This window comes from Acanthochromis polyacanthus, chromosome 11 (genome assembly GCF_021347895.1).
Source record: "Acanthochromis polyacanthus isolate Apoly-LR-REF ecotype Palm Island chromosome 11, KAUST_Apoly_ChrSc, whole genome shotgun sequence".
In the NCBI taxonomy this organism is placed as follows: domain Eukaryota; kingdom Metazoa; phylum Chordata; class Actinopteri; family Pomacentridae; genus Acanthochromis; species Acanthochromis polyacanthus.
This window is the reverse complement of record NC_067123.1, coordinates 15765291-15790017: the sequence shown is the minus strand read 5'-3', so window position 1 is coordinate 15790017 and position 24727 is coordinate 15765291. Positions and strand designations below refer to the sequence as shown.

The following is a 24727-nucleotide window of genomic DNA, read 5'->3' as shown; positions in this document are numbered from 1 at the left end:
AACTTGCTGTGATGGAGGTCTTGTTCTTGGTCTTTGGTTGAGATCCAAAGATCTGGACATGAGCGGCTGAGTGTGGGGAAGTTGTGACTGGAAACAGAGACCAAGCTGTGACTTTCACAAGTTTACATACAGTAGTGCATTTATTTCATGTAACAGTGTAGAACATTTGCACAAAGACAAATTTAATGGTGCCAGTTCACACAGATCACAGAAAAATACAAATAAAAACTAGTTTGTGTTTTATTTAACAGCTCATTACAATGCCCAGTTTTATTATTGTGCCTGTATGATTTCTGTTTTTACTCCTGTTATGACGGCTTGCTGTATTTTTTGTAATTACAGCTTGTAGCCAGAGTGGTCACTATGTTCACCAAAACTAGTTTCCCTTATTCAGCAGTATTTTTTTAAAAACCCAGCTGTGTAGATTTACTTCCTACTTTTGGCTAATTTGCCCAGAAGGTGTAGATACCACCAGGAGGAGAAAATATGCATTTGTTGATTTATTTGATCCAACTCTTCAATGTTATTTATTTATTTATTTCGGCCTGATGGCTCCTGTTGTGTTGTCAATGTACAGCATTGGCTATTTGCTATAGAAACTGTAAAAGTCCAGCACAAAATTACAGAGTAAAATTCAGTGTACACTGTTATAGACTCAGAGCAAAAACACCTTTTGAGCACAAAAATTTGATGTAAAATTTTACTTTTTAAATTTAGGGGAATGCAGTTAATATATTTAGTTTCCTTAGTTTAAACTGAGGAATGTTTCTGAGAAAAAGTAAAAGTTTCTGCTAACTGGGATGGCAACATTTTCAAACCTCCTCTTTAACAGCTTGGTCTCTGTGTGAGTACAGACTGTTTCATCTGAATGTCCGTGTGGACCGCACTCAGCCGTTTCCTCTTCTTCGTCATATTTCAACATGCCTAAAACCAAATAAAGAGATTTAACTGATTTTATGTTTCTCTGCCTTCTGTATATTTGTTTTAGCTTTCATGAGATTAGTCCAGTCAGTAGAATAGACTGAGGCGTTGTCCAAGTAATGTACTTGTAAAATACTTTTGTCAATGATTCACATCGGTTTTGACTCCTAAAGTCAGAGGTAAGTGGCACGGCTGGAAAAATGTTTATTTTGATAAATATTTAGTTGATGCACTTTTTCACTTACTGCTTGTTTGACTTATTGGTTATGAGAATGTTTTAAGTCCACAGTTCCAGCATCCAGCTACACCATAATATTCACTAATTTACAGTCATGTAATATATACTGTATATACAACGTAGACATATAGAAATACATTTCTTTCATACATCATACATCCCTTTGCTTTAAAATTAGCTTATACTATATCTGGGTTAGACCAGACTGTCATCACTGAAAGCATGATGAGTGTTATACATAGAACCCATTACACAAGCTACCTTCCCTTTGTCATTAAATGAGACAACAATAGTCAGATGAGATGACCAAGTCTAAAATCCTGAGTGCTGTGGAAAGCACCTCACATGTTTCAACAGATTCAGATAGACCTGAGTACTAGGCTGCACAATACCAGACAAGAAACACAACAAAGTCTAGCTAGTAATCAACCTATAGCCTAAAGCAAAAATAAACTCTGTCACTGCTGTCATGAAATATTGTCCAGTAGACTTTTAATGATACCTTGGAAAGACCTATTAACATTCAGCTTGATAACTTCTTTAAATTATTACTAATTTTAAGCATAGCCACGTTCAATATATCGTTACAAATGAATAATAATATAAGTTGCAGTTGCATGTTACTGTTTAAAAGTTTTCTTTTGCCCAAGATTGTATTGTGATTGATATACAGAAAAATGTAGCTGAGAATTTTCAAAAAGCAAATAAAACCACCTATGTTGTGCTTAAGAATGTAGCAGTTATATTGTTCTTTTTTATCACTATAACTCCAGATTTCATTGAAACCATTTTTTCCCCATCTCATTCTGTATAATCCGTTTAAACATTCAATACTTTTTCTGCTTTTTTCTGTGATTTCTCTTTATTTTGGGGGGGCTTTTTAGATTAAGTCCAGCTACATATCCAAAATTTAAAAAAAAAAAAACAATCCAGACAACTCATTTGCCTACATCGGCATATCACGGCTCCAACTGCCTCTGTAATATGTCAGAATGTGTATCATGGATCTCTTAGGATCACAGATTAAACAAACCAAAAAATAGTTTCATAATTGAAAGTACATCTGTACATAGCTGCTGATTGTGAAGCTAGTTTATATCAGCAGAAGTCAGCAGAAAAACAACATGTAAGTTTGACTTCCAATGATATGGAAAGTAATAAGTGTAAAGGACACAATTCAGTGCTAATCAGTTTTAACTTACCAGCAACATTTGCTGGGAATTCTACTAGTACAATAACTTTTGTTTCTTTGCAGGTTTAGTTTAGTGAGTTTAGTGAAATTACAACAGTTCATGTATTTAAGGTCAAAAGATCAAAAGTTAGAACAACTGGTTTTTAGAAGCTCCACAGTGATCTGAAGATACAGATCAGATATTTTAGCTTTATTATTAAATTTATACTTACACCAAGTTGGGAAAACAGCAACCTGATTCTGTTTCAGGGTGATATTTTACGGTGTGCCCAAAAATACCCTTAACAGATTTTTTTCTTGGACAAGACAACACCAATTATCTAGTTAGTAAAGAAGAAGAAATAGAGACTGATATCCATTTACATGTCTGTTATGTCAGAGCTGATGTCAGCACATGCCCGGTCTAGCTTTAAAAGAACAAAGTTTAATATCCAGCAATAGACTACATAGTGTCCATGTCAAAGTAACATATTTAAACTCTGCTTTATAAAGCATGCAAGGTAGACAGTAACTCAGAGTGCAATAAATGTAAGGAATGTGTACTGATGTTTAGATCCTCATTCTCAATCCCTAAGAGTCAGATCACTACTGTCTAAGGAGGATTCCCACTGTGGTGGTTTGAGCTTTGTTCAGACTCCATTTCTCCATCTGCCCTAGCACTTCTACCATGCAGGCGATCCACAGAACGAGGCGACTCGTTGTTGGATCGATGACTGCAGCAGCAGTTCACCACATCGGCAAGGTCGGCTCGAAAAGACAGTGTGTAGAAGCCGTAGATGACCGGATCACAGCATGTGTTCAGGTTGCCAAAGACAAACAGTATATGGTGCACATACTCAGGTGTGTGCTGGATAATGTCTGGCTGGAACCAGTACCAGATCCCCAGTAAGTAGTAGGGTGTCCAACAGATGACAAAGGAGCTCACAATCACAATGGTCATCTTGAGCGTCTTCATCCGGGCTTTGGGTATCATGTCTGCTCCACTGCGTCGCAGATACTGTTCACCATCTGCAGAAGCAAAACATGGAAAACACACTCAGATATTAGATACTAGCATCAGTTATGCCCTCATATCAAAAGTCAGCATGAATTCCATACATTTAAGCGAACAGGTAATCTCTATCAGCCTTGCGTTGAGATGGGAATGAACTCTTTCAGGGTTTTGGAGGTTTGGGACATATTCACTGCTGACTGCCACAGTGTCAATGGCAAATATCACCTGCTAATACTTACATTGTTTTAAGGAAATATTTGCCATTGTTTCAAAAATAAAACACTTAACCTGTACTCTCTGGGCATGATAATATGCAAGAAACATGTTTAATAGCTTGCTAAGGCATGCAGTGTTGGTTGAAGTGTCAATAAGCTGATGCATATTTTACACAACTGTTTAAAATCTACAGACCTCTCCTTCATAGCCTCTGCCCTGTCTGTACAGTGTGGTCAAATAAGTATATTTTATTAAATTAAAATTAGTATGGGATAAGTAAATCAGCTAGTGTCCTAAAAGTTTATGGTCAACTTTCGGTGACACATGATTTTCACAGCTGGTCAATAGAAATCCACCTCTAAGGTGCTGACCATAAACATGGAGCTGCGAAGTTCAAAACAGAGTCTGCAACCTTAGATAGCTATTGTGACTGACTACGTTTAGTGAGATCTCTCATCAGCTACAGCAGTTCACCAACTTGTCCTGTGAGCGGTCACATCGTCTTAAAGTTCCTCGTACTACAAGAGGGATGCTTTCTGCAGCTTTATGTTACTTGACCAGGCCTTCAGTCTTCACTACACAAAAGAAGAGGACACAGAATTGAAAGAAAGTCAACTGTTAAATGAAAAACCTCAATATACCCTATGTGTCTGTGTCTTTGTATTTAGGTCCTCCTCATCAATAGACAGTGACCACAAAATGTCAATAATAACTGCTGATCGCACCGGAAAACTGCATCTGCATTAGAAAATAGACTTGAAGCAGGAAGTGGGTCTGTACACTGTGATGGATGTTTACAGGAGAGAGTCATAATGTTAATGTTCATCTTCTTTTTCTACACTAAACATGTTGAGCTATCCTGGAAATTTCCTTCAAACCATAAAAATTACCTCACTGCTCGTGTTTCTTGACTTACTACTTAATGTTTTTTTTTTTAGCAATGTCACCTCAGTCCCAGATAGCTGTTAAGTTGGTAAGTGCAATGGTTTGGATGAATAAAGTAATGCTATTTTATTTTTCAACTGGAAGCATCCTAAATAAAGCTGCTGTGCACAGTGTTGGATAATCAAAGTAAAAAGGATTCCTGACTCCTTCTGAACTTGTGAGACTCACACACCTTTGCTCTTGTGCGTCTTCGCATTAATCTTGGTGAGGATGCGGGTGTAGCAGAAAGTCATGACAAGCAAGGGGAAGACATACAGAGTCACAAAGTGAAACATGTTGTATGCTGTCTCCTGCCAGTGATGCTGGAAGCTTCCATGAGTCACACACTGAGTGAAATCCACTCCATCTGCTTTAACTGCCCGAAAGATGAATAGCTGAGGGTGAAGAGATTGTAAAGAGATGAGCAATGGATTTCATGCAGTCACAGAAAAGCACAGGTGACATTTGTTCTTATGAAACAAACTTCTGGATTTGTTTATATCAAACAAACTACATGAGGAGCCACACAATGTACGGCTTTCTTTAACTCCATGTTTGTGCATTAAAGCCATTTAAATATAAACGTGATTGTCCAATGTTATGTCAAAAACATAGCATTTGGAAAATGACTTCTTTCTGGCTGTTCTAAAACCAGAGTGTGGAGCTAAAGCGAGTTGTTTGTTAACTCAGCAAGATGTTGAAATGAGACCGCAAGGGGTGTTAGTGACTGTCTAATTGACTTATGAATTTACAACAGTGGCTACATTTGAGCTAAGCTACTGCACATAACTGCTACTAAACGACACGTATGAGCTTACAGTGCATGTTTGTTTTATTGTCAACAAACCGCATGTGCAGATCCAAACCAATAATACATGTATTGTAGTAGTAAGCAATGCGTGCATGTTCGAAGCCTGATGTATCTTATTCTTCTTCCATTGCTGGTGAAAACACACCAGTGATTCCACTTCATTCAGTTTTCTAAACTGAATTACAGATTGATTTAATCAAATGTGGACTGACCTACAGTTGGGTCAATGAGTATTTAAAAACCTGACAGGATTGGTCAGGCAGTGATGATGGCAACAGAGCTTCTTAAGGCTGAAGAAATTCAACAGCCAAATCATTAACTCAACCTCAACCTATCAGAGCTGTTTCTGATTTACTGAAGGAGGGCAGGAAGACACACAAGCAAGCAGCAGCCAGAGGCGACTGCGGTTAAGGCCTGGCAATGCCGCTGAAGTGAGGAACCTCAGCATTTGACAGGCTTTGGCTACAAAGAATTTGCATCCAACTATTAAAAAATCTGAACATTTATGTTAGCTTGTAGTTTCATTACTTTTCAGCTTGTGAAAATTAAGGATCTATGTAAATAATGTTTTTCATTCTTAAATGTTTAGTAAATGTTTAATTAAAGCTGCAGGTCTGCACTTCAATTACATCCTGACTGCTTTATTTCAAACCTATTGTGGTGTACAGAAGCAAAATTCTGATTACGGTATGCATCAATGTCAAAAAACTTACAGAGCTGGCTATATTTAGATTTATTTCATTGCTCAATTATGTTAATATTTACCTAATTTACTTTATTTATTTATTTTTAAAATTTGATCCACGATAAATAAATACATTTGATTGATAGAGCCATACTGAAACATTTAGTTTACCTAGAGGTTGCCCGTGATAAAAACAAAGACACATAATGTAGCCACCATGACCAAAAGAAATACTTCCTGTAATGAGAAAGCATTCACAATATAATAGACTCTGTCATGTCATTATGGCATGTTTTCTTATTCAGCAAATAGTAAAGTATTGAACTTGTACAAGAAATGTCACAAAGCCAATTTATCTTATAAAAACAAACTTAAAACATGACAAACTGGCATGTTGTTACGTCAATATGACTCCACCAGCCTGCCCAGTGTTTGTTGTTCTCTTGTATGTTGTCTGCCACTGTCCTTTTCTCTCTCCTCTTTACCCTCACCACAAATTGGTACAGGAGGACAGCCACTCTCACTCAGCCTACTTCTGCTGGAAGTTTCTTTATTACATTGGAAGTCTTAATCTCCACTGACACTAAGTGCTGCTTCTATGAAACAGTTAGATTCATTGCATTTCTTGATGTTTTATTTTTAGCGTCATCACCTTAATATTTATAAAAGGTAAATCTGAAACATCAACCTTGTTTCTCAGTTGGAGAGCATTTTGGCTGATGTCTGTTTTTTTTAAATGTGCTGTATTATTAACGGTCGCTGGACTTAACTATATTGCTTTTGTTTTGTTTGTGCCCCTACATGCACAAGCCATACGGGTTAGTCATACACATAACAAAGTTGCATAAAATAATTGCGCATCCACACAAATAACAGATGATGTACTACCTGAGAGTCCACAAAAAGTCTTCTCAAATCTAGCAATGTTCGTGGAACTACAAGTCCGATACAGTGTTGAGCACTAGACTCAGCACCAGCCAGTAGAACCCACTGAGTAACCTAGAAGTTACTGTACCTGTGGAGATGCCAGCAGCAGACTCAGAGTCCAGGCCACCAGCAGCATGCGTCTGTTCCTGAGCCCAGCATCAAGAGAGTCCAGAGGATGAAGGATGGCCCAGTAGCGGTCCAGACTCACCACCACCAGTATGAACGCTGCTGAGTGCATGGCAAAGAGCTTGAGGAAACACAGCAACTTACACATGATATCTCCAGCATACCACTGCACTGTGATGTTCCAGATGGCGTCGAGTGGCATCACCACAAAAGTCATCAGTAGATCCGCTGATGACAAGCTGACAATGAGTGGGCGCAGGTGTTTTGCCAAGCGATAACCTCTCCCCCAGCAAACACTGATCAAGACTGACAAATTACTGACAGCGGCAAACACAAACAGCACCAGGATAGCTGCTACACGACACTTGGCCGCCACAGTGAAGGATGGAGCCTCCCAGAGTGGAGGAGAGGGTGAAGCAGTGCGGACTGAGACAGAGCCATTCTGTGCAGGTGTGGAAGCCCCCAGGGACAGGTTTCCTGTCATCCTGTGACACAGGGAGAAAATATTAGAGGTTCACAACAAAAAGAGCATCATAATCATTTAAATAGCCTCTTCAAATGCTTTGGTTTGAAAGGCAGGTTAGGTTTAGCGTTGGACCAGCGATCTTACTATTGGAAGCGACCTTTTGTCACAAAAATTCCCGCAAATCTTAGTGGAACTAACCAGGCTTCCAGAAAAGTTCAACAGAGTGAGAAAAACAACCGTAGTTTGCTCACCAGTAGTGAAAATGACATCCTAGAATTGCAAGTTTTGTTATCAACATTTTATGCTCACACAGTGATGTAAATGTTGATTAGACTTCCCATATAAGATTGTGTTTTTTTTGTTGATTTTCTAGTCATATTGAAACCTAGTCCATCACTTAATGTAATGAAATAATAACAGCTGGTACTTTTTACACATGCTTTTCATTCATAAAAATGCTACCCGAGACTAAAAAGAACTGCAGAGTCTGAAGTTCTGCTCTCAAGACGCCAATTTAAATATTAAGAAAAATAAGTACAGATGAATAGGAATAGATGAATAAACTGATATTAGGAAAACATAAAGCCCAGCATATATAATCTCTTCAAACTCAAATGAATATTCCATGTTTATACACATCCCCTGTGCTCACATACACAAGAAAACCACTGTTACACCATCACTAGGTCTAAACTAATGGGACTTTTGTCCATCTGGGCAGTAAATTTGCATTAGGCATCAAACTTTAATGTAACTGATGACTGACAATTAGTCAACTGACAAAGTATCACTACATACCAATATTTATGAGAGATATGTATAGGCAAAACAAGCTATTATTAAACGACCTTTACACAAACCTTGAGGTGAAGCTATACCGAGTCAGTACATTATTTTAACCAGCTTCCCTCCAGTTTACTCCAGAAGGACAGGTTTTTACTGCATTTTCCAAAAAGCAACAGATTATGTAGCGAGTGTAATACACTGAGTTATACCTTCCAGGTACGGTTACAGACCAAGTCATAAAACTACAGCAGCATGCTCTGAAACAGGATTAGCAGTAATGTCAGGTTTACGCAGCCTGTATGAGCCAACACACTGTGCAGCCGGATCCCTGCAGCTCCATGTGCTGCTTCAGCAGACAGACGTTTTTATTCATGCGAAGAAAAAACAAGAGCTTGCTATGGCCTCCTTAAAAACAAAAACATTTTCTTCTTGTTTTTACCAAATTCTCAGCTCCATACAGCCTATCCCTTCCATATAAGGATACACATTGTGACAAGCACATGCTGATGCTGGCTTAAACACGCCAAACCCATCTATTAGCACATTGTAATAGCCTACTTTCAACTACAAACACACAAGCAGCAGCAGTGTTGCCTGGAATAGAATCTCCTCAGTACTGCTGCTGAATGGACCAGGTTCCAGAGCTGTCCAGTCCTGAAGCTTCAGTGTCCGCAGGGTTTCTGTCCTCGACCGCTTCTCTGCACCTTTGCTGCTGTTCAGACAGAACGCTGTGATCCATTGTTCAGCTGCAGCACACTCAGCAGCAGCAGCAGCCCATTGGCTCATCAAGGCGGCTGACGTGCAGACACACATACTGGGAGGTTTTCTCTCCATCTACAGGATCTCTGTGCAGAGCCGAGGGCTGAGGATCTGAATCGAACATCAGCTCTGTGAGGACAACACACCTCATTCTAACATGGTTTAGGGGGCTGGGTTATTCATACTGTCTACTATTATGTCCTGCTTTTAACACGGTCTTTGATATCGTTTGATTTGACAGTGTATAATAGCTGCATGCTCAGCCAACCCATTTATATAAAAACTGAAATAAAGAAGCCTAATAGCTGCATTGTATCCTTCCAATTTATGCAGAGTTTCCACTGATAAACCCTAGCCTGATTCAGGAGGATTAACCTACATCTCTGGGTGAAGGTGTAATATTATGTATAGACTGAATAACCTGATGGCATTTATCCTCAAAACCGACTGTGTTACATCCATCCATCCATCCATCCATCCATCATCTATATACTGCTTCATCCTCATTAAGGTCATGGGGGGCTGGAGTCTATCCCAGCTGACATAGGGTGAAGACAGGGGACACCCTGGAAAGGTCACCAGTCTATCACAGGGCTACATACAGAGACAAGCAAGAACACTCACATTCACATCCACAGACAGTTTAGAATCAACAATTAACCTCAGCATGTTTTTGGACTGTGGGAGGAAGTCAGAGTACCCAAGGCAGAACATATAAACTCCATGCAGAAAGGTCACAGGTTCAGACCAGGACACAAACCAGGGATCTTCTAACTGAAAGGCAACAGTGACTGCCGAGCCACTGTGTAGCCCCAGGCTCTGTGTTTCTGACTAAAATCTGTTAAATGTTGAAATTTAATGAAAAACCATTATAGTTTTTGGCAGTTGCAGAATTATGTACAATAATACAATAAAGTAAGTAATGTATGTATGTATGTATGTATGTGTGTCTGGCATACCGGGCACTGTCCCGGTGGGCCGGTGTCTACTGGGGGCATTTACAGCATTGATTTATCAGCTCAGGAAACACACAGACCAATTACGCGTGAGTTCAGTCATCCCATGTAACGCTACTCAGCCAATGAAGTCTCTGCATTACCTGTGCTAAACATCGCAGCTCGGGTCAGTAAACAGTTGAGAGGTGAGGGACAGACAAGAGGAGGATAGTCAAAAAAGAAAAATAAATAAATCAACACTGAGAAGAAAGTAGCCCTTCACAAGCTGACTATGTTTGGCTCAACAAACAGCTGCAAGGCAGCTTTCTCAACTAGAAACATAATCAAACTAAATACCATTCCAGACTCAACAATGATCTCCAAAAGTGTTTGAGAATGGCCCTGACACTGTTAGAACCACGATTCAAAATACTGGCAGGACAAGCTGCAGCTCAGTTCTCCCATGGATCAGGGGATATAAGGGGAGTGATATACTGTAAGACAGGGAAAAAAGGGTTCAATTGTTAAAATTTTTTAGATTTAGGTATTGTTAAAGCTGTATATAAGTTGATTCAGGTTGTTCAGTCATTTTTTTTCTTGAAGTTCTGCAATTTATATTAAGATGTACATTTATATCAAACATTATTTATTAATAAATGTTGAACAATTGTTATTGAAAAATACTGAATTTATTTGATTTGACGGTCAGTTATTGATTACATGCAGATGCTAATAAAACCACTAGGTTACATCAGCATATATCACACTAATTCAAATTAGACATTATGATGTTCTGGACCTTTGCTTTAGTGCATTTTCTCTGACTGGACCTCTTTGAATTTTAGTTAAATACCCCTACTCTACTGGATTGTAATTTTTTTCCAGCTTGTTATCAAGTTTGTATAGCTCTCTAAAGATGTTTTTGAATGTTTGGGCACCACTTCTGCTTGGTGCATTACAGTTGTTTATTTAAAGACATACAAAATATATAAAACCAATATAAAGAGGTAGCTGTATATTAAAATGCCCAAGACAGTTAAGGAGCTATTGCACAAGTCCCAATGTTTCTTTCAATGTTGAATAAAATAACATGAAATATAATAAATATAAGACAACATTCTACCTCTCTTAGAGGTAGAATACTTATTGAATCAAGTCACAGGACATGAACAGATGATCAACTGAAAAAATAATCAAGAATGACCACCAGGAGGTGCTATAACTAACATATATCTCAACTGTATGACTGTATCAGAACGAAGGTAGTTCTTATTGCATATAGGGACCTATCACTACACTGTAGGGTGGAGTTTTCTGTATTATTATTCTGCAAAAGAAAAAGGTTTCCAGCTGAAATGATGCAACCATGTCTGCATTACTCCAATATTGCAACCATAGGCAGTATGTGACTGTAACTTGCCATTGTGTAGTGTAGAGTAGTTTTATATTCTTTGAATGGAGCTGTAGGTGAGCCAGTGTGTTCCAGTAGCAGCAAGTGTAGAGGGGTCAGTGAATAGAGAGGCAAGGATGTCAAAGATCCCCACGTTCAAATGGAGGCAACAGGGTAAAGTTTCATGGAAGCCACTTAAAAGAAGAAAGAAAATATTTTGAAGTAAAGTAAATAAATATTAACAAGAGATAAGTTTGAAAGGGTTTACCAATGAATGGAAAGGGGCTTTAATAAATAACACCTAATGTTTGGTTGTTGTTTGTGTAAATGCTGGTAAAATAGTAACTGTCACTGGAAGTCATCATTTTATATCAGGATGTTAGATTTTATCACTTGTGAAGGATATCAGGATGTGCAAGAGACCCTCTGTTTGACCTTCCAATCCTTACTCACTCTGTCTACTCTTAAAAACTTGAAGTCTTACTTCAGTGCAGTGTGAAGCATAGCTGATCTATTGCCAACATTAACCAAAAGCCTGTAAGGTCTCTCCTGTGCTTTCACAGGCTGACCCTCTGTCTCTCCATAAACTGCACCCGATTATGTCTAGAGTTGCAGGCCCTCCAGGCGAGAGGGTTACAAGATACTGCAAGCATTGCAAGCGGCTGGTCTCTTGATTATATTCGAAATCAATATGTTCATTAGTGTCTCTGTGTTAAGTGCTACTGCTACAGTTATCAACAGACTTTAGACACCTTCCATGTGCACAACGTTATTGGCAGTTATGAAAATGATTCAATGAATGCTAGTTAATGCCAGAAAAAAAAACCTGAAAAGGACCTGGTTGTGGTTTCAGAGAAGGTAGAGAAGAAACTATGAGTTACAGAGTATTGAGTTTTTAGAGTGTTGTGTCAGTTTTTTGCATCTGGTATTTCCTCTGAACGCTCAGTGGATTTGTACTGATCATCATGGTGATGTGGTAGCTCTCAGTCACTGGAGATACTTCCACATGACAGAAAAAAGTGCACAGCACTTTATTTGATTATTTCCACATATGCATCCCACTTGCTCTAGTGATGTCATTTATGGACATGCTGAGAGCAGTCCTGTTAACATGTAACATGTGTACAACACTCAGATGTGTTGACACATCTGTGAACTAATGGCATGTAGCTGCAGTGTCCTCCAAGATTTTTTTTCTTTAATTGCACTCCCTCTCACCACAACTTTTGTTTGTCTCCATCTCTTTCCCCTGCACTGTCCATTTTTTTCAGCCATGCAAACTCCACAGACTGACGAAGCATTGTCAGTGTGTGGATTTAATTTGTGTTTTAAGTCATCTTCATTCATGTTTTCCAATCATGATTCACACCTATGCTTCACACACATCAAGACCAGAATTATTTGTATTCTTGCATCTGAATAAGGACAAAACAAACAATTTTCTCTGAAATAAACTTTACATGACTAAAATAATTGACATCCACTATTCTCTTTTCCAGATATAGCTTGCTTTTCATTTTTGATGTAACATCCATCCATCCATCCTCTATACACCGCTTCATCCTCATTAGGGTCGCAGGGGGTGCTGGAGCCTATCCCAGCTGACTCGGGCGAAGGCAGGGGACACCCAGGACAGGTCGCCAGTCTGTCACAGGGCCACATACACAGACGAACAATCACACTCGCATTCACACCTACGGACAATTTAGAGTACTCAATGAACCTAAGCATGTTTTTGGACTGTGGGAGGAAGCCGGAGTGCCCGGAGAAAACCCACGCATGCTCAGGGAGAACATGCAAACTCCATGCAGAAAGATCCCAGGCCCAGACCGGGATTCGAACCAGGGATCTTCTTGCTGCAAGGCGGAAGTGCTAATCACTACGCCACTGAGCAGCCCTTGATGTAACATATTATCTTTAAATAACAAAACAGAACCTTTACAAGCAGTCACTGCCTTGAAGTGAATTTTGAATCTCTTATTGAGATTTTCACAGCTCCCAGCTGGTTGTTTGGTCCACTGTTCTTGAGTAAACAGTGAGTTTCTGTTCTATCCACCGATGTTCAGTTGAATCAAGTTCATAACAGGCTGCATCCAAACATCTCAGTGTTTTCTTCTCATCTAATGATGGTACAGTCAAGTTTACTTAAAGTATCACTATGATCCATATATTCAACATAATATCTAAAGGGCATTAATAGTTTTTCCATTTTGGAGGTTCTTTGTAGGACACATTATGTTGTTTTCTCAACATTTCTGTTTTATTATGTGACAAACCAAAGGTTTGCAGGAATGAATGACCAAAGATTTTAATTTCAACACTTCTCATGAAGGACAGACATTGTTTCAATGAGGTGTATGAGTACATTTACTGCTGCTTGTTATTGGAAGTAGCTAAAAAGTGGGCAGCTCTCCCAAGCATTTAACCTACTGACTCCAAAGCCCTTTTCAGACATACACTCCATTTCATTTCATCTGACAGCAATTGAACTTTGTCTTCATGTCTGAATGCTCACTCTGGTCATGTTTCCAAAGATGCAACTGATCAGATCTCTCTTTTGTCAGTGTGTGGAGTTTGCATCACCATGTCACTTAAACGCGGCACAAGTCTGAACCGAACTGCTACATTAATGGATATCCACAAGCAACGGTACTTTGAGTTGTGTGAGGTGATTTAGGGTTGAATTTTTACATGTTCGATTGTTAATCATTTGGACTATGTATTAGTATTATGTATATGTATATGTACTATGTATGTGGATTATGTATTGTACATCAGCTGTTGTATAATGTCACGTGAATGACAAATGTCATGCTATGCCAGTACTGTAGAATGGTCTTTTTGCACCTGATTATCATTCTGCTATAGTGGAAAAGGCGCTGGCTTGTTTGTGTGTCTTTAAACCAATCACAGTCATCTTGGGCAGCGCTGAGCCCCAGTGCACTGATGGTGACCCTGCAATGTAGTTTTAGTCACAGGATTTTGGTGGAACGTGTGCATGCAAGGAGGCTAGCACTCATTCAAGCAGTAATTAAAATGACTAATTCACCACGAGAACCAAGCTGGGCTGGCTAATTGAACAAACCAAAATGACAATTTTCAGCATGTAGTCTATTGCTTAGAGGTTGTTGTTGATCTTGTCGCAAATGATGATAGCACACTGATAGAGGAAGCAGAGGAGACATGACAGAATTGCATCCAAGATCTACATCTTGTGGTCAGACTAACTTACGACTACAAACCAGTGCGTTTAATTTCAATAATATTATTTAAGAATTACTTTACTGTTTGTTTTTAATACAATAAATGCATTTTTCATATATCAACTGGGAGATATCTAGACAATTCAAATGTCAAATTATGTTTTTATTTTTGTGAATCAAAAACACACTAATTGAAATTGCTTTATCAGAAAGTAGGTGACTTAATATTAAGAAATTTATTTAATTGGCAATTTGGGGCTTCAAAAAGAGGATCCATAATCCCTCCATGCTGCTAATTTAAAGGTGATATAACTTAATACAAGGGGCTGTACAGTGGTTAGCACTTTCGCCTTGCAGCAAGAAGATCCCCGGTTCAAATCCCGGGGTGGGTCTGGGATCTTTCTGCATGGAGTTTGCATGTTCTCCCTGTGCATGCGTGGGTTTTCTCCGGGTACTCTGGCTTCCTCCCACAGTCCAAAAATATGCTGAGGTTAATTCATTACTCTAAATTGCCTGTAGGTGTGAATGTGAGTGTGATTGTTTGTCTGAATATGTAGCCCTGCGACAGACTGGTGACCTGTCCAGGGTGTCCCCTGCCTTCGCCCGAGTCAGCTGGGATAGGCTCCAGCACCCCTTGCAACCCTAGTGAGGAAAAAGTGGTGTATAGAGAATGGATGGATAACTTAATACATGAATAACAGTAACTCATGCTTTGAACTAAACTCAAATCTGTGAAGCCACTAGAGGGCTCAGTGTCCACGGTAGCAAATGGGAACAACTTGTGAGAGCATCAACTTCATTCAGTGTGCAGCCTGCAACTATAGGTATTAACATGTGTAGGCCTATTATCACTTAGCAGCCTCTGTGCCTCCACAAAGCAAGGTCCTGCCCTGTGACACTGTGGTTCAAAGACAGTGGACGGCAAAAGATCACCTGTAGTTGACATATAGAATGAATTCCAAGCTAAATCAGAAAATACATGCAGTGTTATGTGCATAATAATTCTTTCTATATTCTGACACACAGTGTAGGTCAGCCAGTATTTTACTAATCGTGATGTGACCCTGGACAGGTACTTTTAGCAAAATATTCTGTTTTTACTTGCACACTTGGTAACACAGGAGCTGGCCAGCTGATCTCTGTGACAGCTATCTAACAGTAGGAGAAGGATACATGGACCTAACTCTGCAGTGGCATTGTTCACACAAACCTGCAGAAACAAATTCTGTTGAAGTAAGATAGCGCATTTATTTGCTGTAAATACCAGCTAAAGTAAAAGTTGCAGTTGTATGCAATCGATCAGTCCTTGCAGCCCATCAGTCACTAGAATAGCAGCGAATTCTTGGAACATTTGGAGCGCATTACGCTGCAGGTGATGACTTTTCTTTGTCACAACAGAGAGCAGCCAACAGAGGGCTGCTCTGGAACGATAATGACGTTTCCTCATTATCACCCACCGCACTGCTGCTTCAGTCCGGCTGCTCCCTGCCTCGGCTCTTTGTCATGCATAAGCGTGCACTCAAACCCCTCCAGAACCCCGGCATGACAAGAAATCAGGGTTTTCTGATCAAACCGGAGCATCCAAGTTTGTGTAAATTCAGTGGATGGAAGCCGCCTGCTGTGTGCGTTAAATACCATTTAAAACTCGAACGTGGATGGAAGCGAACGCATTGTTTCTTTAGCCCCATTAGAGTTAACATGGCTCTCCATCCAGACTCAGACAACAACACTGCTACCAACCAATCAGATCTCTTGCTGTCTTCGCCGCGGAAATGAACAACCAATCAGCTGTCTGTCTAGGTCTGCTGTGACAATAAACAGCCATTCAGTTGTCTGTCTGGACTTCACGGAGTGACTGTCTGACCAATGAGCTGTCTGTCTGGCTGCACCGAGGGGGTGAGCGTCTGCCGAGGCCCAATCAGCGGCTCAGTGCTGCCTACCGGTGCCGGGGACTGGTGGTGAGGAGCCGCTGCAGCGCATCAGGACCGGACCGTGAACCCGGAGACGGTACACACTGAGGCGAAGGAGACACAGGTGAGTCCGAGGATGTGCGCAGGGCCTGGCTCTGGTCAGAGAGTCTTTTGAAAGGGCAGCAGCGGGATTCATATGACGGCAGCACGGCTCGGTAGCTGCTGTGTGGTTTTCCTGCCGTTGGATATGCTGATATGCTGTCAGACAATAGAGCGCCTTTGCTTTCCTATTTATTGATGCAGTCTGACATGTTGGCGACAAAACCCCCGCCTCGGACTGTTATTTTCAATTTATAGGTGTGAAGTTGCAGCGGAAACATTCGTGAATGTCTGTAAATCGTACCTGGCTGTTTGTGTTTCGATAATAGCCGATGTGTTAATGCAGACGGTGTGATTACATTGTAATGGAAACGTTGTTCGGAATGCCTCCAATCCGTTTCATTGTTTGATCCAGAGTCTCTAGGGGTTAACTGAGACAGGAGAAAGAGCCCCGGTCCTCCAAATACTTGTTAATGCTCATTTAAAGAGCACAGAAATGAGATGCGCTGCTTTTATGGCAGCACAACTGTGTGAAGTGGCAGATTAAAAGGCGCTAGGAAGAGGCCGGGCTGCTGATGGCCCTCAGCAATTAGGAAGAAAAATTCGAAATGCATCAGCCATTTACGTAGAGACTCAACGAGCTCCATATGCACCTAAATGGCTGCCTGGCGCCTGACAGCAGCAGCAGCATTTTACTGTAGGAGGGAAGGCTTTCTTCAGGCCGAGCGGCTGATGGTCTCCTGACGGCGGATTAGCAGAGCTGAATGTCTAGATGACGTTAGAGACCAAACTGGAATCAATATTTCATGTGTGTTGCTATTATTCTGCAGTGTACAGGAGCTCATTTCGTGTGCGTTGAGCAGAACTGTTGTCTCCTCTGCTGCTCCTCAGGATTTACATGAGTCACATCCAGATGGATTCATTTCTGACTTCTGTCACGTTGATTCCTGTAGTGAGGATCTTTGAAAAGGAGAGGGCTGAAAGGAGGTGAAGAACGCATGTGTAGATCATTTTTGTTAATGTTGTCTTTCTCCTTAACAAAAGGTGATGAGGTCTTTGCACGGACTGCTCTTCTCAGGTTCCAGTTTAGATATAATAAGGTTTTCATTTCGTTTTCAGCAGGTTTTTTCTTTGTTTTTTTGTTTTATGAAGAAAGCATTTGGAAACATTTGTTACTGGAAGGCTGTTGTCACAGATTTTAGTTTGGCCAGTTTTGTCACTTCTTGCCATAAAACCTGCAGTCTTTTCGCTTTCTCAGCAGTGTATCACATCGAAGCAGCTGGTTGATAGTAATCCTGTCTTATTCAGGACATTGTGCTCCCTTCACAAACTTTCATTTAAGTGTGGAGATAAAGACACCTCACAGCCTTTGGTTCTGAGATAGATGTTGGCAGACCTCGGTACTCTCAGCCCTCCACTCACATAGTGATAGCGGCTTTGTATGAATGAAAGGTCCCTGCTGTTGAAGAGTGTGAATGAACTGTAGTAGTCTCAATGATGGAGTTGTTCCTCTTCCTGTTTCCAGCTCAGTGTCTCCTAGCAGCCCCAGCAGCATACAGATGAAGACTACCATACCGTTATGACAGATTTTTACAGCACCTGCAAAGTACTGTAGTGTAGTTTCTGCCGAACATGCAGTCAGTGCAATTAGGATTTGATGTTTGAAATCAATCACTGAGTGGCTCTTCATTGATAGTAATAGCAGTTCGGATACATTTAGTTCATGTTGCATTATGTATTAGGTGTCAGGCCACTGGAATTGTTTGTGAAGGACCTCAGAGCTGGTGTGCTCTTTTCAACATATAAAATGTAGTAATAATGATTTTAATAACGATGAAGAAACATTATTTGCAGCACTTCAACAAAAAAAATATCAGCGTACTTTATATACGTGATAGTTGAACCTTGACTGAAACATTTCAGTGCTGAAATGTGGAAAACAAATTATATAAATGGTACAGATATGACATAGAATTAAGTTAAAGATAAACGCAATGGTGAATGAGAGAGGGTAGGCCTGGTAGTAATGAAACCGTGTGAGAGTGATTAGAAACCGTTAATGATTCTTCAGCCTGAGAACTATTTTGTCACTGATGCCTCTGAGAGTTCTTGAGAATGTTTAATAAGGAATCCTTGTGGATCCAAATATATATTAATTTAATGGTGAAGGAACTGCATCAAAGCTATGTGCTCAGGGAGACATTTTACATATGTTTATAAATTACCTCAAAAATACTGTTGTTTAAGTAACAGTAAACTGTACTGCAAGTTATAGTTGCTTAGTGGCTGACATGTACTGTTAAATAAGCAATCTGTAATGTTAGCCGATATGTCAGCATGGCCATTTGTATCAACCTGGGTCTGTTATCTAGTAGCAACTGACTAAATTGTGTCCATGGCTCTCAGTATTAAACTTTGAAGACGCTGAACCTTTGACTTTACGCTAAGCAAGATTCTTAGTCTTGCTTACTTCTTTTTCTTGACTCTCTTGATTTACAACACCATTTGTTTTTTCACATTGGTTGAATATTCCTGTACAGCTCGGTCAAAGCTTTAGCCTGGCATTATTCTAGGTGAGTAATTTTTCTGAAACATCTACCTCAATGCTATTAAATGAGTGAGTATTTGGGGTAGCAGGATGGTGCATGTAGGACCAAATGAAGGACCATGTCAGCCGTTGTAATGGACGGTGTAACAGTGGGACATTGGAGGTTTTTTTGGCACAGAGGAAAAGAATATATCAGCCTTAATTTGGCTTATAATTCATTGCAATAGGATGAACACAAGATTTGTTCACAGTCTGTGCTTTGAAATCAGCTGATACAGTTTTGTTTTTTTTAACTGGGAAGGCCCAGAAACCTGGACTGGACTGGCAAGTTGGTATAAATTCTTTCTGTCAGACAAAATCATTAGAACTGAAGGATAATAATAATTACTCTAACTTTATTGTATAGCACCTTTCAAAACACACAGTACAAAGTGCTTTGCAATGAAAAGCACATAGGATGAAACAAAAAAGTTTAAAAAAAACCCAGCAAGATCCCATAAGAACACAGTAAAAGTGTAAAAATAACAGCAGCAGTTAAGAAAAGGCCAAACGGTAAAAGTGAGAAGTGATTGAAAGAGGACACGGTGTTTGCCTGCCTGACATCCTCAGGGCATTCCAGAGTTTGGGGGGCCCAAAGTGCGAAGGCTCAGTCACCTTTAGTGACCAAACAGGACTTAGAAACCTTCAGAAGGGCCTGCCAGTGCATCTCAGGCTGTGTTCATTCTCGTGAGGAATTAGTAATTGTTCCTGGATGAAGGCAAGAGCCCAGCCATTCAAGGCTTCAAAAACAAGCAGTAAAATCTTAAAATCAATTCTAAAATTCACAGGTAGCTACTGAAGGGCAGTAAGGACTGGTGTGATGTGGTCATTTCTCTTGGTACATTTTAAAAGCCTGGCGGCAGCATTTTGGCTTAATTGCCGCCTATGAATGTTTTGCTTACATACTGGAGTAAAGTGCATTACAGTAGTCGAGTATGGAGGAGATAAACGCATGAATGATGGTTTTAAAAAGTCTTAAGAGAAAAGGAATGGTCAGATTTTTTTCAGGTGTCTCAATTGAGCAAAGCAAGATTGTGCTTCCCGGTCACCTGTGCATCAAGAGATAGTTCCAAATCAAAAATAACCCCTATGTCATAAACAGAGCACCCAGACTAGAAGACAGATTATTAATACTACTCGTGCTGGGGCCAGGAAGGACAAGCAACAATCACAGGCAAAGTTAAAAGTACTCTTTGGTAAGAGTTATACACTAAAAGTGCCATCTGGACTGTGAAGGTGTGATTTGTTTAGATTGGACTGACAATGATAGACCAAGCATGCATCTGTATGAGAGTCATGGTTTGACGAGGTAGTGACGGCAACTGCAAACGAAAGTCTGTAACAGTACTGCACCATTATGGCCAGATGATAATCACCTTGATTTTCACAATATTGAGATCCATATTATGGATCATGATCAATCATTGACTTTCGAGACAAAATATGTATTTTTTTGACATCTTTCCATTCAAGTAAACATGAGCTTTCAATTTAATTTTGTGCTCCATTCTTGGTAATGAACAAAACTTTCCCTTAGGATGAGACTTAAAATAAGGTCCTTCCTTACCTGAATTCCCTGCATCCTCTATAAATACAATTGTACCCAGTAGACCTCATTTGCTGAACATTTGCTTTAGGATAGGCACTATATTTTACCAGAGTTTCTGAACACTTCACATGCAGGCTATTGCAGACACTAGCAGGGTGGGTGTGCACAGAGAAGCTTCTAGTCTTTCCTCTCCGTTACAGCTGTGCAGCAACCAAAAATTTCCTGAAAGAGTAAAATATGTCCATTCCAATGTCCGACTTACCTAAGCTGAAACCAGGTGTTTTCATCTACTTGGGCTGTTTTCTATGCTCAAAGCATTTTTAACCTCACTATTGCAGGTAATCATATTTATGTATGTGTTGGAGGCCAAAATTGTGAATGGGATAAATATTCGATTAATTGTGCAGGCCTGATCTGTACCATTACAGTAAAATGTGAAATCCAAACAGCATGAGGCAAAGGGTTCCAGTAGTGTTTGAAGCTAATTCCAAGTTTTGGTGTAGTAAGCTTCCAAGGGCAGTTTTTCTGAGATGGATCACTGTGGATCAAGTCTGAGGCTCTCTCCATCATAGCAAAATCTATAAAGAGCTTAGAGTAACATGTGGGGCTCATACAGCTGCTCACCCCCAAGGGAGATATTTGTCCACACACAAAGAAAAGTGTCAGGTTGTGATAAATGATTGACTGTACACATGTGCACGCAGCTACCTGTGTAGTCAGTACACCCGATAGAGCAGGTATAAGGGCTTTTTATTATGATGGAGAGCTGCAAAAAGCATACTGTTTACAGGTGTATGCAGTGTTTTTTACATTTGCATATTAAAGCATTGGAGCCAAAATGTGGACAAATGAGAAGTACATTTAGAAAAATACAAATTCCTTGTCATCTGCTTTAAATACTGCTGTTCCACTAAAAGTTAAAAACAGGTCAATCGACTGAATCTCTGTTAGACAATAACTGTATGAAATACATTAAGAAAATCTGTTCGGGAGCTGAAAGAAAATGGAGGAAACTGTGGCTCACAGTTCATTGTAATGCATATAAAGAAGGTATAACTGTATTTTACAAAGCAGTGTGTGGTGAGTAGTAACTTTGCCAGGTTTATTACTAAGCATGTTGTAAATTCTAAAATTTTAAACCTGCTACTGAACATTGCTGTCACCCCACCTCACAGTTCTGGAAAACAAAGAAAACATGGAGAACTCACACTGTTCTTGAATAGCAAAATAATTCGAGCTTGTATTGCTGCTGATGTAAACACTGATGATGTGTAATCCCTGTGAAAAAGATGTGACAATGGGCATCTGTAGTACATTTCCCGAGCTTTGCTGTCACTGAGTGTAATTCCTCCACTCCCCGTACCTTGAGTGGATGTTCAACCATGTTTCAAGTCATGTCATGAGCTCATAAAATAGATCTCTTAAACTGGAACCTTTTCAGATACTTTCAAAAAAAGCTGCTGTAAAACCCTTACTGAGGATACCAAACCAAACCGGCAATGCTCTGACTAGCAATAGGTTGACATCCAGCCCTCCATTCATTAGTATAATGCTTGAAAAGAGTGTTTCAGTGCATATATTTAATTCACTTTATACAGGCCTTCTGCTAAAAGTGAAACCGCACCGCCTTCAAGGCTCAGCTATTAACCAGAATTAAGAGAGTAGAACGCATTAGTCCAGTTTTAGCTCCTCTGTGCTAACTTTCTGTTACACTTAAATTAGATTTTATGACCCTCCCCCTTTTATACAAAGCTCTTATTGTGCTTGGAACAAGCTACATTAATAAGTTCCTTGGTGAGTACCCCCCATCCCCCCCTCCAAAAAACAAAACAAACAACAATTCTGTCACTACTGATAATGTTTAAAATGTGTTTTACACCATTAGTTCCTTATTCGGTTGTCACAGCAGCATTCATATTTATTTGTCATATTTTTGCATTTTTTATTTTATTAGCCCTTTAAAAAAAAATCTTCCCAAGTGCATTTTTAACATAGAGGATTTTTAACATGGCACTTTTAAACTACTTAATTGCACACAATAACAGACCCTTTGACAAAGATCAGTATTATGAGCCCCTTTAAGAAGTGACCTTTTCATTGAGCCAAAGCACAAACCACTGTTGTGCAAATGTGTGCTTTAACTTTGTAATGCTCACAACTTGTAATCAATCAATCAATCAAGTTAAAACTGAGGGTTGTCCTGCACTTTACACACACTATAAAAACTCCATGAAGGATTTCAGTGTCATGCAAAAAACAGAAGAAATCAGTTTAGACTTGAGAAAAATAATAGTTGATGCTTACAAAGCAGGAGAAGGGTATACAAAGTTCTCACAGTGTTTCCAAGTGTTAAGAAGTGGAGTGAGAAGTGTCATCAAAGAATTCAAAGAGAGTCGCACAGTACAGAACAAGTCTGGCAGAGGTAGGAAGCAGGGCTGGACCTGAAAGTCCGGATATCTGAATATTCGGTTGTTATGGTGGTATCTGAATATTTATTTTGAGATCCGAATATTCGGACATCCTTTGTGTCTGAGCATCCGAGTTAGTGCAAAAACAAACAAAAAAAACAGAGAATGACAGCTAATTGTGGTGTTCTGTTGGACTGCATTATAATGAAAGGTACCTATTTCATTAAACATGCAAGTAATAACTAGACTGCGTAAAAGTTAAAAAAAAAAAAGTAAGCACACTCATGTAGCAACAACTACAACAACCTCCAGATTGACAAAATATGGATTTCCTAAACACCGTCTCCAGCTGTCTTTCTGATTAGCAAAGAGCAGTAAAAAAAAGCCAGTTATCAGGCAGCAGGTAGCAAAGCCAGGGGTGGGGAGTCTGATATATTATGAACCATCTTAATTCGACATATGAGCCCTTGAGAGAAATTGTACAGGACTCACCATTAAAGGTGCAATACTTAAATATTTTATTTTGAAAGCTTGGTCACTACTAACCCGCTGCCCCAGTTGGTCCCACCTCATGTTTTCCACCTGTAGATTGACCAGGGCACTATTGTGACGGTTCTGTCATTCAGCAGTGTCTCCAGGGAGCCTCTGATCCTGCAGACAGACTCCACTTACACCATGTTAAACTGCAGCAGGCGATGGTAGTTTTTGCTCTGCTCTGTGGGAGACCCACTGCCAGTTGGAGAGCTATTCCATCCAGTATTCACAGCAGGGAGAGGACAGATTCATGTGCTACTATGCTACTGTGCTACATTGAGGCTGCAGAGCAGAAAAAAAGTCCAACCTGGATGAGATAAGTGACTACCACTGCCAGCTACAGTCAGACATGATGGAGTTGAAGTCCATTCATGGGTCCAGAGACTTACTAAGGGGACAGCTGTATGAAAAAAAAACATAACAAAGGTGATGAGACTAATGTTATAGCCTATTGTTTACTTGAGAAAGAATGATCAAGACCTGATGCATGGTAATGGAAAAGAGTTCAGGCAAACCATGATAGGTTGGAGTGTAATTTAGTCTAGCATTTGCTGTCTTGTTTTAAAAAATAACGTAATTGTTATTGAATATAATGCTGTTTTCAATACTTGGTTCATAGCACTTAATCTTTTCACAACAAAAGATTTTGGACAAATGTATTCAACAACAGAAAACCTAAGCATTCACATATGTACAACAAACTGAGCTGTAAGCTATTCAGAATGTAATGAGATGCATGCACTGCCTCAGATGTGGCCTTTCTAATCAATGCCAGACAGAACATATCTGGATATTCACTAGTCAAAACCTTTGTTACTCCATTTTGAACTGATTTGATTTACTGTAAAATGTTAAAACTATACAGATGCATGCAAGTATGTGACCTTTAAATAAAGACACTATCAACTTGGATAAGGCAATGTTTAGTTATTATAAAGCCACAGATTTTTTATTTTATTTTCTGAAAACAGTTTTGGACATACAAAGTTTCTGCCAAACAGTAGTTACAAATGGTGAATTGATAAAAATCTGTAATAGTCTGGAGAGCTGTGTTAGAGAATGTAAGG

General features: G+C 39.7%; 2 protein-coding genes across 4 annotated transcripts in view; one reads left to right on the top strand and one right to left on the bottom strand.

Moving 5' to 3' along the window:
* Window positions 1–121: 121 nt before the first annotated feature.
* LOC110972832 (gonadotropin-releasing hormone II receptor-like) lies at window positions 122–9173 on the bottom strand. 3 transcript variants are annotated; one of them, XM_022223213.2, is made up of 4 exons: window positions 8845–9164; window positions 6997–7519; window positions 4679–4880; window positions 122–3359 (listed from the first exon to the last, which is right to left on the bottom strand). In XM_022223213.2, exons 2-4 carry the CDS (start codon window positions 7516–7518, stop codon window positions 2944–2946), a joined length of 1140 nt encoding a protein of 379 aa, XP_022078905.1. In that variant the 5' UTR covers window position 7519; window positions 8845–9164; the 3' UTR covers window positions 122–2943. The 3 variants fall into 3 exon arrangements, with proteins under 3 accessions (XP_022078905.1, XP_022078913.1, XP_051811734.1); XM_022223221.2 differs by having other exon boundaries at window positions 8863–9164; XM_051955774.1 differs by lacking the exon at window positions 4679–4880 and having other exon boundaries at window positions 3195–3359; window positions 6997–9173.
* Window positions 9174–16437: 7264 nt separating this feature from the next.
* The window catches only part of gatad2b (GATA zinc finger domain containing 2B), a 67788-nt gene continuing 59498 nt past the window's right edge, over window positions 16438–24727 (top strand). The window contains exon 1 of the mRNA XM_022218795.2: window positions 16438–16607. The gene's annotated coding sequence lies outside the window, so the exon portion shown is untranslated. The remainder of the gene's footprint in view (window positions 16608–24727) is intronic.